At 40.6% G+C, this 17,633-nt stretch overlaps 1 protein-coding gene across 3 annotated transcripts in view; it reads left to right on the top strand.

The window, feature by feature from the left end:
- ZHX1 (zinc fingers and homeoboxes 1) overlaps positions 1-14,926 on the top strand; it is a 34,957-nt gene extending 20,031 nt beyond the window's left edge. For 2 of the 3 annotated variants that reach the window (XM_089517908.1, XM_089517910.1), the window contains one exon: positions 3,129-14,926. In XM_089517908.1, coding sequence (XP_089374034.1) covers positions 3,344-5,935 — 2,592 coding nt within the window. In that variant the 5' untranslated portion in view covers positions 3,129-3,343 and the 3' untranslated portion in view covers positions 5,936-14,926. The remainder of the gene's footprint in view (positions 1-3,128) is intronic. The other variant, XM_089517909.1, reaches the window with a different exon arrangement.
- The last annotated feature ends 2,707 nt before the right edge of the window (positions 14,927-17,633 follow it).

Raw genomic sequence — 17,633 nt, 5'->3', positions numbered from 1 at the left:
AGGTATGACCATGCTTGGCTTCCAATTTCAGATATGACTTGGTGCCTACAGATATTTAGGTTGTGTGTGTGTGTGTGTTGTGTGCCTTTCTGAATTATAGTGACCCTAAGGCGACCCTACCATGGGGTTTTCTTGGCAAGATTGGTTCAGAGGAGGTTTGTCCTTGCCTTCCCCTGAGGCTGAGAGAGTGTAACTTGCCCAAGGTCACCCAGTTGGTTTCATGACCGAGCCAGGAATTGAACCCTGATCTCCAGAGTCATAGTCCAATGTTCAAAGCACTACATCACCCTGGCTCTCTGATATTTAGGCTGCTTCTCCCCAAAAGAGTCAGTTGCCTCTCCTGGAAGGTGCCAGGAACAGCAGTTTACTTTTTTAAATAAGAGGCACCCCCATGCTATTTAACATTTTTAAAATTGCCAGTCTTCTGGCCACTTCTGGGATTTGTTTTGTTTTTCAAAGTTTGGCCATCCATGTGGGTTTCAGAGGGTCCAATGGCAGAAAATTGGACACTTGCCCCTGGACTTGCCACATTCATTCACTTCATCACTTAAAATTTCCCCAGGTAACTGAATGTGGAGAAAGACATCTGCATGGGACTCTGGAGTCAGCTAGTTAGAGTAGGTGGTACTGCACTAGATGGAAAAATAGGCAATGTAGTGTAGGGCAGTTTCAGACTGTATCTTGGAAAAGTTCCTTTATTGGACTACAACTCCCAGAATCCAGGAACCACACTGGCTAGGAAATCAGTTTAGTCTGAAAAAGTTATGTTTCTGAGCCTTGCTTTTGTTCTTCCCCAAAAGATGTTGCCTTGTAGAGGCATGAGACTTTTAAATTAATTTATAATCTATTAAAGTAGTCATGTGTGGCTCTCAATTTGGCCCAAGCTCCAGAGCCGCAGCCAAAATTTTTGTAAGGCTGGAGTACTTTACATGGGCCACTTCAGTTGGAGAGATTGAGTAATAACCACAAATTCAAGCAAGCAAGCTGAAAGGCGTCTTCCTCCTTTGGACCCAAATCTTAAAAATGAAAAGCTTGAGTTCAGGCAAGCTGCCTTTCAAAAAGCATCTGCTGGTGAAACTGATACCAGTAAATGGTGTCATGTTGACACAGACTCCTGCAGAATAAAAATATTTGGCATCACCTGCAAACTAAGTAGAAATGATGACAACCTGGAGTTTGACTATGCTGTCTGTTTGTTATCCATTTTGTGATGTACATTTGTTTTTTTTAAATGGGGATGAGCACTGGCTTATTAAGTTAGCAATTCAGGTTCGCTAACAAGTCTGCCAAAAATTTTAAGCTAACAATTTTAATTTTATTGCCCTCTTCTTTTCGTATATACTTGCCATGGTCTATACCAATGGTTCCAAAACTTCAGTCCCCCAGTACTGTTGGACTGCAGCCCCCAGGTGCCCTGGCTATCAGCAATGCAGGGTAGAATTTCTGGAAATTATACCTTTGCAGCACCTTGGAACTCAGGTTTGGGAACTGCTGGTATAGACCCAGCTGGTCTATTAAAAAAGAAAAGGCGGAGTAACAGAATGGACTGTACCAAAGGCATTTTCTCAGTGCCATCATACTTCAGATATCAATTGTCAACCCAAAACCAATGCAATTGGTAAAAATATCAGGGCTAGAACCTTTGTGATTGCTCTGCTAGTTATATGCCGTCCAGTTTTCAATTTTGTTTTATAGAGGTAAGCATTCTAGAGTGGCATAGTACTCAGAGCTTGATGAAGTTCCCTTTTGGAATGATCTGTAATTTTCAGAATTCCTTAACCAGTATGGCCTCTGACTGGAGAAACTGTTTTAATTCAATATTAATTTTTCCAAGCGTTGTTGTGGTGTACTGTCATGTCGTTTCTGACTTAGGTTAACTCTAGGGTCGCCATCTCACGAGGCTTTCTTGGCAAGATATGTTCAGAGGAGGTTGCCTTTGCCTTCCTCTGAGGTTGAGAGAGTGTTAATTGCCCAGGGTCACCCAGTGGGTTTCTTTGACTTAGTAAGAAATTGAACCCTGGTCTCTAGAGTCCTAGTCCAACACTCAACTGCTGCAACACACTGGTTCCAAGCTCCGTTGTACCTTTACTCTCCTGTAGACAAGCCTACCTAAAGCTAATATTCTCCAGCTTTGTTGAACTAATACTCAGAGAACATGTCCTAAGACCTTCTAGATAGACAGGATGGGGTTGGGACTTTTGTGGGTAGCCAATTGGCCTTTCCGATTTAACCTTACAGCTAACTTCTTAAATAGGGTTGATGATATGAGCAAGCATAAAGCTTTACTCTTTTATAATAAACCACATTTGAAATGTGGTGCTGGAGGAGAATTCTACAGACACTGTGGACTGCCAAAAAGACAAATATGTTCAAGAACAAATCAAGCCTGAACTCTTTCTAGAAGCCAAAATGACTAGACTGAGACTATTGTATTTTGGGCATGCCATGAGAAGACATGATTCACTAGAAATGTTTGGAAGGGGAAGAGGTAGTGAGAAAAGAGGACGACTGCATTATAAACGGATAGACTCTGTCAAGTAATCCATAGCCCTAAAACCCATAAAAAACCACAGCCCTAAGTTTTCAAGACCTTAGAAGGGCTGTTGGTAACTGGATTACTTGGGGATCTCATTCTTAAAGCTTCCATAAGTTGGAGGGACCTTTTCAAAGACTCATTTTATAATTATTAGCTATACAGTTAATGAATAATTAAAGTGGGTTATATCCCCTGAGGAGGGAGGCAGAATATTTACAAGCTGAAGTGCACTGGCTATTTTAATAATAAAACATCACTGCATAGCATTGTGAGATGCCTCGTTCAGATACATGAGTTTTATTGGATGTACAATGGTTTTTGCATTTTCTAGCTGCCCTGTCATTTTTGGCAGAAAACAAGGATATAAATTTAGTAAATAATTTCATAATTGGTGGTGCCACAGCACATGACCGATACGCTGAATTTTAAATTTGTGGCACTTGCCAGTATATACAAGGCTGAAATGCATCTTTCAGTTGAAATGACTGGGAGTAAAATATACCACATTTCCCATACTGAAGCATTTTACTTTATACAACAGAAACAATTCCTTGAAACATCTTTTTTTTTCTCTTTCTTTTTTAAAATACAGGTGTCGGGTGTACATGTTAAGAAGTTGCTGCTCATTCTTTAATCCCTTGGACTGCAAGTTACTGTTTTACTTAGTTGCACTATAAAAATGCTGCTAAGGGACTAATTGCTGAGAAGCTGCCATGCACTGACATTGTACCAAACGTCAAGCCCCAGGAAAGCCTGAAAGGACCAGAAAGACATCCATTTTGTTAGTTGTGTTTTCACTGGAGTAGAATGGCAAGTAAGCGAAAATCCACTACACCCTGCATGGTCCTGGCAAGTGAGCCAGATCCAGAGATAGAAGCAGCATCTGATGTTGAAGAAGGGCTGTCTGTGATGACACCAGCAGGTAGCATGTCAAGTGATGAGGACGCCCATGAATATGTGGACTCAGACAATCAGCAAAATAAAAAAGTTGAAGGCGGCTATGAATGCAAATACTGCACATTTCAGACTGCAGATCTCAATATGTTTACTTTTCATGTGGATTCTGAGCACCCCAATGTGGTATTGAGTTCCTCTTATGTGTGTCTTGAATGCAGGTTTGTTACTAAAAGGTATGATGCTCTTTCAGAACATAATGTAAAGTATCACCCTGGAGAGGACAATTTTAAACTGACTATGGTGAAACGCAACAACCAGACAATCTTTGAGCAAACGGTAAATGACCTTACTTTTGATGGGAGTTTTGTGCAAGAGGAGAACAGCGAAGAATTGGAGGGTTCTGAGGGTCAATTGTCCAGCATCTCAATTAGCAAAACCCCAATTATGAAAATGATAAAAAATAAGAATGAAACAAAACGAATTGCTGTTTTTCATAACACAGAGGATGGTATGGTGGAGGAAAAAGATGCTGAAACTGACCCAGAGTGTGAGGAGGTCATAGAAAAACCAGCCACTGAAGTTTCAGAAACCAATGCCAATAGTACATTGGCTGCAGAAACAATTAGCACAGTTGTGAACCCTACAGCTGTGATCCAGCCTGCACAAGTGATAACTACTATAGCATCTCCACAGAACTCTGGCTTAATATCTAAAGTATTGATCCCGATAAATAGCATTCCAGCCTACAACACTGCATTGGATAACAACCCTCTCTTGCTTAACACCTACAACAAATTTCCTTACCCAACGCTGTCAGAAATTGCACTTCTAGCAACTCAAGCTAAATATACTGAAGAACAAATTAAAATCTGGTTCTCTGCCCAGCGCTTGAAACATGGGGTCAGCTGGACCCCAGAGGAAGTGGAAGAGGCAAGAAGAAAACAGTTCAACGGCACTGTGCATACTGTCCCTCAGACTATTACAGTTATTCCAGCACATATTTCAGCTAGTAGTAATGGTCTGCCTTCCATTCTACAGACATGCCAAATTGTTGGCCAACCAGGCCTTGTTCTTACCCAAGTTGCAGGTGCCGGGACCCTTCCAGTGACAGCCCCAATAGCATTGACGGTGGCAGGAATCCCAAACCAATCCCAGTTGCAAAAAGCACAAGTCCAAGCCACCCAGCCTGTTACTGAAACCAAGCAAGTCGCTGCTGTTCCAGCCCCTCACCTTACCAAATCAGAAGTGGTGGCAGCTGCAGCTGGTATTGACACAGTTGGGGGCCGTGCTAAGAAGACCAAGGAACAGCTGACAGAGTTGAAGATCAGCTACCTAAAAAGTCATTTTCCTCTTGATTCAGAGATAATTAGGCTCATGAAAATCACAGGGCTGACAAAAGGAGAGATCAAAAAGTGGTTCAGTGATACTAGGTACAACCAGCGGAACTCAAAGCACAACCATTATAATCATCTCAACAATGATTCTTGCACTATCGTCATTGACTCAAGTGATGAAACAAATGAGTCTCCAGGAGCAGGCCAAGCCCAGCAGAAACAGTCATGGAATGCCTCTGATTTTAACTGTCAGAGGTTCAAAGAGAAGACAGCTGAACAACTTAAAACCCTCCGGGAGAGTTTCGAAAACAATCCCTTTCTGACTGACGATGAACTGAACAGGATACGGTCCGAAACAAAGTTGACTCGACGAGAGATCAATGCTTGGTTTGCTGAACAGAAGAAATCCAATGCTCAAGGTGACGAAAGTGAGGAACTAAATGAAAGCAATACAGGGAACTTGAAAGAAGCATCCATTGCAGAGGCATCTGGAGGGGAAGGTGCTGGAGTACAGAAGTCGGGAAAGGTAACGAAAAAGTCTCCAGAACAGTTACACATGCTCAAAATGTCATTTATCCGGACTCAGTGGCCATCTGCGGTGGAATATGACAAGTTGGCAGAAGAAACGGGGCTTCCTCGGCCAGAGATTGTTAGTTGGTTTGGAGATACCCGATATGCCTGGAAAAATGGTGGCTTGAAATGGTATTACTACTATCAAGGGGCCAATGCAAAAAGTATGAACGGTCAAGGCTATTCTAGGAGGAGAGGGAGAGGAAGACCAAAAGGAAGAGGACGGGGAAGACCTCGCGGGCGACCGAGGTCCAACAAGAGGATCAAACACTGGGACAGGACGCCACTCATTAAATTTAAAACTGGAAAAGCAATCCTGAAGGATTATTACCTGAAACACAAATTTCTTAACGAACAGGACCTCGATGAGTTGGTTGCCAAATCACACATGGGATATGAGCAGGTAAGGGAGTGGTTTGGGGACAGACAGAGAAGAGCTGAACTAGGCCTTGAGTTGTTTGATGAGGAGGAGGAAGAGGAGGAACTTCTGGATGAGCAGGAAGATGAAGATGAGGATGAGGATGATGAAGATACAGATGAAAGTGACAATTGGGAACCTCCGCGGCATGTTAGGCGTAAGCTCTCAAAATCAGACTGACGTGTAAGTTTCTGGGTTGTGGGAATGTCCTGTTGCTCTGTGATGCCAAATGATTGGTACTGACTATCCAGTCCTAGCAACCACTTCTTTAGAATTCACTTCACCTAGAAGGAGGGAAAGGATTGCTGGCTTGTGTAGCAAATACACACCTGCTCCTTGGTTAGCAGAGGTGGAAAAGCAAGGTTGGAATTTGGAATTACAAAAGCCACCATCAGTTTGGCTCTCCCCCACGTCTCTGCTGAAAGAGATATGTTGCTTAAGGGACTGTGTGTTTAATAATTGCCTTATGTTTTGATTCCAAAAAACTCTCTTAAGGATGGAGAAGCATATTTTTTAAAAAAATGTTTTTTCCCAAATGCAAAAGGAAAATAACTGCAAAATGAAAAGAAAAAAGTGCTGACATGGTTCCTCTTACAAAACTGTGTGTCAGTTTTCCTCCCTCCAAGCATTAGAAAAAGTTTCAGAGGAAAGCAAGATAGGTTGGGATAAAGAATACCAAAGGAGAGAATCCATAGAGGGTGACAATTGCTTGAGGTGTGTGTGTGTGTATGAGGGTGTGTGCTTTAGAGCAATAGAGGAAAGAAAAGTCTCTGTTACATATAGAGCCTGTGTGCTAAGTTTACAGAAGTCCTATTGAATGTGTCTCTCTAGCTGTGTTCAGGGAGTTTGAGTTTAAAGTATGCTTTTATATTAAACTTAATGAGTGTGTATCACATTTAAACACTAGACACCATTAATGAAGCCAATACCAAAATTTGTCTTTGATTGTGCAGTTATTTTTGAAACAGCTAAGATAAAATGGTTGGTTCCATACAAGAGGGCTTCCCAAATTCCACAGAGCCTGTTTCTTTCATTAATACAGAAGAACTGAAAAACACACCAACACAAATGCACACACACACACACAGCTGTTTTGAAATAGTGATGGCCAAATTCTTTTCTCTAGAGGATCCAGATAATTCCTTGACTTTGGCATTATATGCTGTGCCCTTTCTAGCCAGGGAAAGACCAACTTTACAGGCTACAGGACCTGACTGGTGCTTCTCCAGTTCTAGGGTTGGGATGATATGAAAGGACCAGAGCTAGTATTTATATCTCATTGATCGCAGTAGTGCTGTCCCAAGCCAAAAGCAGCTTGTGGATAACAGCTTCTTCTAGAGGATTTCCTGTTTCAAACAAGCTTCATTTATATACCTTATGGAGAAGTGTCTGGGTTCTAGGAAGTAGTGCCTTTTGCTTTCTGCCTGGCATGAGAAAGAATGGAAGGGGATAATGGGATCAAGGGAGGAACTGAAGGCTATGATTTGGCCATCCCTGGCGTAGAAGAACAGGGGTTCTCAAATATCATCAGGGCTCTTTACCAAGGAACTCATGGTGTAGCGCTTCCCCCAAAATTATTTTCCAACAGGGTGGCTCTCCTCATCATTCCCTGTTGGTTAGAACTGATGGGAGTTGCAGTCAACAATATCTGACAGGCAGACCATACTTTTCCTGCCCTGGATTAAGGCCAGATGAGCAGATCCTCTGGCTGTATGTGCACCTGACTGTGTAACCTTGCAAACAGTGAAAGAGAGCAGGGGCCCTTTCACACTACACCTGACACTGGACAGCCCATCCTGTGAAATTCTGGGGTTTGTAATTTGGTGAGGCACTAGAGCTCTCCGGTTGAGAATTTAAATTCTTTCTCTGTAAACAGCAAATCCCAGGACTTCAATAGGATGGGACAACAGCATTAAAGTGGAAGCATAGTAATTGTATCTTGTGAAAGGGTTCCATGTGAGGGTGAGTGGAAACGAGTATTTTGCCCTTCGGATTTTAAGTAGCCAAGGTGAAAAAAGACCATGGTAGAGTAAGTGATGATTTGTGTCACTGAGCATGGCTGTGGTTGTACACTGCATTGCAGATTTTTTCTGGTCCTCCCATCCCATCCTGGCCATTAGCAGAGTCCATATGCAGAGAGCAATGCTGGTGGACCAATCCAGGATCTTTAAGACTGAAATATGGAAGAATTAGCAGGGAGATCACAATGCCCTAACAAATATTGATCTCACAGTTTAGGAATTCTAGACTTGAAATAGATTTATGAACCAGACATGGAGTGAAACTACACGTTCATATAAGTATATTTCCCTTTGGGGATGGGGAGGGGAAGCATTTTTGCCAGTGAACCAGAGCTTGAATTTATAAAAGATCTGAAAGGGTAACATTTCCTGCTTTTCCAGCTTTGAGTGTTGCTAAATAATTCTGTGCAGTTCACAACTGCCTATTTTGCCTTCCTTTGCAGTAGGTAGCACAAAGCAAGTAAATTTAAGCAGCTAGTTTACCTGTTCTTTGGGGTAATATTCAGGTTATTGATTACTTCTGCAACACAGCCAAGCGTTCTTCTCTTCATTTCAACTCTTGACCTTGTCTGAACTTAAATTCCCCAAGTGCTGGAATATGTTAAAGAGAAGTTCCTTTTTTGTTTGTTTTTTAAAAAATTATTATGCCTGCCCAGAAAGCCACATTTCTGTTTAATGCATTAAAAATTAAAATAGCCAGATTGGCTTTTGTACATCATGCTCCATGGTCTGTTACCAATATAATGTTAGTTCCCTGAAAATTATGACCTAAAACTATTTGCTACTGGTCCATTTCTGGGCAGAATTCATAGTATTGGTTTTAAAGCCCTACACAGCTTGTATCCAGATTATTTGAAAGACCATATCTCCTTATACAATCCAGCATGTGCCCAAAGATCTGTAGAGGAAGGCTTTTTGTCCATCACACAACATTTGCAGGTTTGGTTGGAGAAGACTTGGGACAGAGACTTCTCTATGACTGTTCCTAGGCTATAGAACTCCCTTCCCCAAGAGATCCACTTGGCCCACTCCCTGCTCTCTTTCTGTTGGCATATGAAGTCATTTTTATTCAAGTAGGCATTTGGTGACGACAGATAAAGCTTTTTAAAGTTATTATTTCATCATGTTTCAAATGCCTTTTAATGCTCTTTTAACTTGTATTTCTAACATGTGTTTTTGAATCAGTTGGTTTAGTTGTGTTTTGACTTTTGCATTGGGAGTTTTTTGGTTGTGTTGTGTTTTGGGGTGTTGTGCGCTGCTTTGGGTCCTGCATGGGAGAAAGGTGAAGTATACATTAAATAAATAGATAGATAGATAGATAGATAGAAAGAAAGAAAGAAAGAAAGAAAGAAGTTGCTGGTAGGGTTGACAGAGTGAAAACTGGAGAGGCTTTCAGTACCTTTCACGGTTACTTGGTTGTGTGACAAGCATCACCTGCTGAAATTTCATCTTCTACACAACTATTAAAGGTGGTCCTTTGTTTTATGGGGAAATTTTATCTTTTCTTTTTTAAAAAATAGTTGTAGTGCTATAGGCTGATTCACTGATAAATTACAGCTCTTAAAACAGTTTTAAAAAAGAAAGCAGAGAACAAGTGGATACTGTTTTGTTAGAAAGAAACCCACTAGAAAGTGGGAATAAAACATTGCAGCTGGTGCTGGAAATTGCCAGAAAATATTCCGGGACAACAGAAACAGTGTTTGGATCTTTTAAAACCTTAGAACTACGTACAGCAACAAATATCCAAACATGATTTGCAACACTGTGTAGATATTTGTTGCTGTATGTAGTTCTAAGGGGTTTTAAAAATACATCCAAACATTGTTTGGATGTTTTAAAACCTCTTAGAACTGCAGCAACAGATATCACAACCTCCAAATGCAAATGCTTCATTTGGAGACACCCAAAAGTGAAGCAAGGGATTTTACATGAGTGTTGACTTTACCATTCATTGGTTGATTTCATGAATGTGTTCTAGCTGAGATTAGCAAATGGTTTTAGATCCAAGAAACCTCTGCATAGTAAATTCCTTCTTCCCTCCCTTTGTTATGTTAACCATGGGTCAAACATTGCACGCACAGCAACCAAAGCTTGGAAAAGTTACTGTTTTGGACTGCATCTCCTAGGAAGCCCCATCCATGCTGGCTGAGAGTTTCTAGGATTGTGGTGCAAAAAAAAGTACCTTATTCATGCTTTGGCAGCAACCATGTAAAACACTAACCAGGTAATGTTTTATCACTGCACCCTGCAGACCACACTCCATGCTGTGTTTTCAAGTTATAGTTTCTGGAAGATCCATCTTACTTGAAATGCCAGTTAAACTATGGCTGATGTCGGTAAAGGATGGGAGAATGTATTAACCAGGTTGGCTCCTGATTTCTAAGCCATAGTCCCTTATCACATGAGCAAAATTTGAAGTTATCCCAGGGTCAAAGTGAAGGCAGTGCAGGGGCAATCATGAGGTTTCAAGTTTGTTTATCACACAACGCCAAATGCAATCAGGAGCCATCTTAAACACAATCGGGGGTCATTCCAGGGTTAGGTAAAGTTTCATGTTTGTTTATCACATGATGCCAGACACTATCGGGAGCCATCCTAAACACAACCGGGGGTCATTCCAGGGTTAGGAAAATTTGGGGGGAAAGAGGATTTACCTAACCCTGGAATGACCCCCGATTGTGTTTAAGATGGCTCCTGATTGAAACCCCATGATTACCCTTGCATTGCCTTCACATTGACCCTGGGATAACTTCAAATTTCGCTCATGTGATAAAGGGCCATAGTCTCAAGGGATCCAGCATTGTACAGGTTGAATCTCTCTTATCCAAAATGCTTGGGACCAGCATTTCTCATTTCTCATTTTTTCAGATTTTGGAACATTTGCATATACTGTACATAATTAGATATCTTAGAGATGGGGCCCATTGTCTTGGAAATGGGGCCCATGTTCATGTCTAAACATGAAATTCATTTATGTTTCATATACACATAGGCTGAAGGTAATTTTATATGTAATATTTTTAATAACTGAGTGCATGAAACAAAGTTGTTGTACACTGAACCCTCAGAAAGCAAAGGTGTCACTGCCTCAGGCACCCACATAGAGAATTTTGGGAGTATTTTGGATTTCAGCATTCTGGATCTGTACCTGCATTTCTGTCAATACTCAGAACATATTGGCCAGTGATAATGAAGTGGTGCAAGTTGCAGTTCCACTCAAAAACGCTCCCCTTTAGCCCATCAGGCATTGTAGGTTGTTGTCTCAAGCATTGTTTGTGGGTTGGAAAAACCTAGTCCTGACTGCTTTGTTTTGCATCTAATGTGAGAAAGTCAAAGCCATTTCCCCCTCATCTTTCATGGAATATTTCATAGAAACAGGCTCCTCCTCATCGGTGGAAACAACTGATTTTATCTTGGGCTTTTCATCCAGCGTGGTAAATCTTTGTTATCTCTGGCTCATAGCACATCCATAGTGAGCATTGGGTCATGGAAATGACATTGTAAAATGCAGAGCTTGGAACTGTGTTTAAACAAACTGATGCATTAGCCTCAGTGGATACTTAGAAAAATATGTACCATGCTAAAATTACTTGTTGCTAGTCTTGCATTACTAACTTTTTACAAATTACTTATTTTTAAAGACGGAAAATTAGAAAAATGTCCTCTACAAAGGCACCCCAAAACAACATTTTAAAAATGTTGAGTCAGCATTACGCATTATACTCAGAAAGCAGGGAGCCATGGTTAGTGTTAAAACTTGAAGAAACAAAAACATGTTGTTTAGGGGAGTAATGTTATTTTTAATGTATTATTTCCAAGCTCTGGTAAAATCATGTTGCCATGATGCTTTTACCATATCAAAAGTCAACATAGTCACTAGAATGGAAGACAATATGTTTCTTGGGGAATGCAAGTATGATAGTTTGAGCTCTTTTTAGAAATCTGGGGATGCTTATTATTTTGTATATATTTTCTTTGTGAGTTTTGTTTTAAGGAATGCCTTTTTCCATCCTTGTGGTTTTAAAGGAAAACCTGCAAGTATGTAGAAATTTTTATGTAGACTGCTCAAAAACTGAAGTTGGTTAAAAAGAATCTTTAAAATTCATATTGAAAACTGGTTCTATGCCTGTTTAATTGTTACGAGGGCTTTCTCTATGTGATTTCACCCTCTGATTTAATCTGCTCTTTGGGTCATTTTGCGGCCAATTTTCATGTCATGGATATGAGAGCTAGAGTGATATATAGTAGGCCCTAGGAAGCCACTCAGGTTTGGTTCCAGGACCCCCTGTGGATATCAAAATCCATGGATGCTCATGTCCCATTATATATAGTGGGATAGTAAAAGTGGTGTCCCTTATATAAAATTGCAAAATCAAAGTTTGCCTTTTGCAATGTACACACACACACACACACACAGAGCAAAAGGGAAACCTATATATATATAGAGAGAATATTTTAAATCTGAGGATTGTTCAAGCTGTGGATGGTTAAATTCCTGGATATAGAGGGGTAACAGTAGCAGTTATTTTGGACTGGGATTTGGTAAATTGAGGTTCAGGTCCACCCTCAACCATGAATCTCACAGGATTGGACTAGTCACTCACTCAGTTTGACATACTTTACAGGGTTTCACGAGAGGAAATTGAGGAGATGAGCTATTTACACAACCTTTTGGTTGCTAGAGGAAAGACAGAATATAAATGTAACTTATAATAATACAATAAATAAATATAATTACAGTAATAAGGTCCTGTAACACAGACACTACTCCAGATCTCTCCATAAAGCCTCCATCTTTGTTTGAGATGGGAATATGGGAATATTCTGTAGGTTTTAAAATTGCATTTGGTAGTTACTGTGCCTGTATGGCCAGCCATGCTAAGGACACCCCAATATATTTTGAATAGTTCTTTGCCAGAGATATAAACTATATATCAGATTCTTAAAAGTAATCAAAATTATTTGGATGGTGGAGGAATTTTTGGTAACAAAAGCTTTGTTTATTGCATTTTTACTGCAAACGCACTGCTGTCCATGCCACCAGAGGTATGTTTTTCTCCAGCCATCCTTCATCATCCTTTCAGTGCTGATGCAGCTTTTAAAAATCCAGCTAGACAGATAATGAGAAGGAAGAGGTCTGGGTAGGTGTGAAAAAGCTTTTGTAAAGAAGTTTCACCATCAGAGGCTTTATTAACTTTACTGCTCTTTATTGAAATGTTGGCAATATGACAATGTACTCTATGTGAAATGTGGTTGATCAGTTAAAAGGGTCAAATTGTTGATTCAAAATGTCTTAATTGAAAGATGGTTTGGAGCAACGATAGGCAAAATGCAGCCATTGGACAACCTTGCCCTCTGCCTCCCCTCTGCCTCCTTTTTGCTGACAAACTGTCTCCCAGGCAGTATCCACACTGTTGAAATAATCCAGTTTGACATCACTTTAACTGCCTTGGCTCAATGTTACGGAATTCTGGGAATTAGAGTTTGTTGTGGCACCAGAGCTCTCTGACTAGAGAAGGCTAAATGTCTTGCAAAACTACAGTTCCCAGAATTCCATAGCATTGAGTCACGGCAGTTAATGTGGTGTCAAACTGTATTATTTCTACAGTGCAGATAAAACCCGGGAAGTCTTTAAGAGTAGCCCTTTGCTTTGAAAAGAGATTGTAGTGGCTCCATGCACTGTTTAACCTTTTAAAAAAATCCTGTTTTTCAAAATGAAAAATTTGAACTATTTTTTTCCAGGTTGTGTTTGTTTGGTGTTTTTGTTTTGTTTTGTTTTGTTTTGTCATTTTTAGCAATCTGTGTGGCCCCAGGATGAAAATGGTTGGCAGAAAACCGGTTCTTGGGTCCACTCACACAGAGACTTTCGAGTCGACCATATTTGAATGCAGCGGCTGGAGAGTCCCTTTTAGGTTTCTTTGATTCTTTTTCAGATGTCTTGTGGATCCCAAACTGTTTCCCTTTCCAGAGGTGAAAGCTGTTAGCTCTGATTAAATAAACCCTCCCTCATAATAATACTCTTTCTGTTCATTGCAAAGCCTTACTTTGTCAGACCATGACTACAGGAAATAGTTTCAACTTGTATTTGTGTTTACAGCCCACATTTCCTAACTCTGTGAAAACAGATAGCGTTGCAAGCCCAACGTTTCGGAGGCTACAACCAAGCACTGTGACAAGTCAAGCCACAAGATATCCTGTTGAATGATGCCTTTCAAAGTGGCTTCCTTCCCAAATTCTGGAGAAAACACAAACCTCTTAATAGCTGGGAAAGATTTGGAAGTAGTAATACAGGGTAAAATAATTGCACTGAGTATCACAAGGGAGACAGACACACACAGAAGAGAAACAAGATGTGCTTCAATTTAAAGCTCTCGCAGCTTTTTCAACCCATACCAATAAATACCTTATTTGTCCAAATCTGCATTTGCAATGACTGCATTGTGATGTCTTTCAATCATGAGAATGGTAATTATGTTAATTGCTAATAATGATTTGAGATGAGCATGTAGCAAAGTTCCTAAACCTGTTTACCTGGTGTGTTATAATTTCAGGTGACAAATGCCATGGTGAGACAAATGTGTAAATTTGTGTGGCTTCACTGGTGCGCCGTGACTTAACCGTGGTCTTCCTTTATAGCTGTTCAAAGTGAAACCAAGTTTGGGGGAAACTGGCGGTGGGAGAGGCATGAATCCAGAAGCTCTTGTTTACTGTGAATGGGGAAAAGGGGGACGTGGTCTTTTGTGAAAACAAGAAAAGTATTGGACATGTATAACCCCTGGATTTGGGACATGCCACAAGGATTGGATGGTCCATGTTGTGCCAAAAAACAACCCAGCCACTGTGCTTGGCAGATAAAGACTGATAAAATAAATGACAAGTTGTAAAAAAAAAAAAAGATTGGAGGGTATAGGTTTTATTACAGAACATTTCTATTCTGCTACACAATGGGAGCGTCATGTTTTTAAGAACATTTATTCAAAAGGAGGATTGACGACCACTAGATTTCCCCCCCCCCCCCCCCCAATCTGGCTTGTATCAATACTGTATGTTCTTAGTCTAAAGATGGGCTTCACTGCCTATGTTCTTTGATATGTGATTTAAGCTTATAGCTTTGAGTGACCAAACATTTTACAGAGTAAAAGTTCTTAGAAAATGAGTAAACATCATGGCTAGTTCTGTGTCTTTATTTATCAGGATGTGTACAAAGATCGGACGTACCTGTATTTGTACAGCTGTTCAAAATGCACATGGAAGGTGGGCTGTACTTTCTAAGCATCATGCAGAATTCTGTTGCACTAAGGATTCTGTGGGTACAGATTATTTTGAGAGCGGCTGTGACTCCTTTAGAACTTATTCCTTATTTCAGACTGAATTTCCTTGGTGATTATACAGCTGGGAAAAATGGTACTGAAAGGAGTTTTGGAGCCAGTTGCGAGCATAAATACTACAAAAACATTAGGAATTAATATACAAAAACCAGTTGCAGAACATTTCGGTCTTCCTTGGTATTCCATCTCAGATTTCAGAACAGCAATCCTTCAACAACAAACTATAAAAGGAAGATTGGGCAGAGAAACAAGAGGACTGGAATATAGTTGGCCCTCCATATCCACAGATTGAAGCATCTGCAGATTGAAAATATTCAAAGAAATATAAATTCCAAAAAGTGAACCTTGATTTTGCCATTTTTGTATAAGGGGCATCAATTTACTACCCCGTTGTAAATAATGGGGCTTGAGCATCCATGGATTTGGTATCCACAGGGGGTCCTGGAACCAAACCCTAGTGGATACCAAGGGCCTTACTGTATATCCACAAACTCCATTCCATGAACAGAAATAATGGTTTCCTGGGAAGCTATATTATAACACTAAATCCAATAACATGCAAACAGTGATACCTTTATTGGGTCAACCAAAATGCACAGTTGCATATTGCAAGCTTTCGAAGTCACACTGGATTATTCATCAGGCAAGATGTTAAACAGGAGGGAAAAAATGAAGATGTCAGTCATAGGCCTGCATTTTGCTGTTCCTGGCCTTAGTTCAGAGGGTAGGGAGGACTGTTTGCAGGCTGGCACCTTCTCCTTTGGCCATGCTGTCACTGGGAGATTCTCCAAGTCCAGGAAATTTAATGTCCATTTGCAATTCAAAGAAGATGCTTCCTTTGGAATCCATCGTGTCTCCTTTCTTTGTGAAGCCTCAGGCTCCTTTGTAGGTAGGGACACTGAATTTCTCCAGAAGCTTTCATGTTTTGCATCAGGAAAACGTGAGGTGCTGTTGAGGTAAAGCATGTGAATCCAGTCCCAATATTAGAAAAAAACACTTTACCTTTGTTGGAGACAGAAGCCTCAAGTAGCAAGGTCCTAGTGCACTGGCTCTCTCTAGGATTCTCTTGCAGTGGCTAAAATGTATCTTGAAATAAACATCCATGGGTAGCTGTGTTGGCCATATAGCACATCCAATAACATCCAAGAAATGATACCTTTCTTGGACTAGTTAACACCCCAAGGTCATAGGGGCTCTGTTGACTATCACATCTCACAGGGAATTACGGTCTGTCAAAGTAATTTTTCCAGACTGCATACTGGAGCTGGAGTTGGTGGTCCTTTCAAAGATTGATGGACTGTAAGGCAGCTGTTCCATGTTGCCTGCATGCCAACATTGGCCAGGAGGTCACAGCAGCTGATGAATCCTTGTTGTGGCTTGAAATAACAGTTGTAGCTGCTCATAAGTTCACAAGTGGGTCTTAGTGAGTGAGTGACAACCACCACGCTTGGAAGTCAGCAAGAGGAGATCCACAGCCTTCTTCCACAAAATAACCCATAACAATCAGTATGATTAAATTTCCCTTTTCATTATTTCATTCAAGCTCACATTTGTCTTACTCTGAAAAGTTGAGAGCGTGTGACAAAGCTTATTCATTAAAATATACCTTGTTATTGTTCAGATGGCACCTGGGCTTGGGAGAAGCATGGCATTTATAACATTTAACCCTACTTGGAAACAGTAGGAATTTGCTGTGACAGACAAATATTCTGTCTGTGTTAAAAAGTATTAGTGCATCAAATTGGTGGGAAGGGGGAAGAGTAAAAGGGGAAAAATGGATCACAATGACTGAATCCATGGAGATATGTTATGAAAGAATCAGGTTTCTCTCTGTACGTTTCAGTATGTGTATTATGTATGTATGTATTCATGCTGCATCCTGCTATGGTTGTACACAAAATATTTTTCCAGTTAACAGCAGGGACTCTTGATGGTTCCCCCCCCAAAAAAAAAAAACCTTCCCAAATTAATTACTTGATACAGACTGATTCATGAATGAATTTGGGTTTCTGTTCTTCTGACCCACATGTTCAAGTTAGACCATAATATTAATTTGGACAGGATTTGATTTCTGAAACCAAGCAGCTTTAGGAATCGCAGCCTCAGCCTGCTTTCCTCTGGGGCCATAGCACTGAGCAGGAGAAGGCATTAAATCTGGCATCTGACAAAGGCACATGCCCATGCCAGTTTCATGGTGTTTTTCCATGGGCCGCTTGCCAGGAGTACGGCTTAATAGGATGCAACCTGATTTTCAGTGACATTGGTACCTAAAGCATTTGGAGACAAAACAAGGATCCAATCCTAGACATGTTTGTTAGCAATAAGCTCCATTGAATAGAGTGGAACTTGTAAGGAAACGTGTTTGGATGAAAGCGACCTTTGAACAGATGTGGGTAAAAAGAGCCTACTAGATAGGAACCCCATTATGCTGTCGCCATAAGCTGGGAACGATTAGAAGGCACACGACAATAACAAAGATTCGCCTCTGTCGATATTCTAATAGTATTCTATAATAACATGCTAATAATA

Source organism: Sceloporus occidentalis, unplaced genomic scaffold, assembly GCF_023333645.1.
Source record: "Sceloporus occidentalis isolate IW3139 unplaced genomic scaffold, rSceOcc1.0.p SCAF_3, whole genome shotgun sequence".
Classification (NCBI taxonomy): domain Eukaryota; kingdom Metazoa; phylum Chordata; class Lepidosauria; order Squamata; family Phrynosomatidae; genus Sceloporus; species Sceloporus occidentalis.
This window is presented reverse-complemented; position numbering and strand designations above follow the sequence as displayed.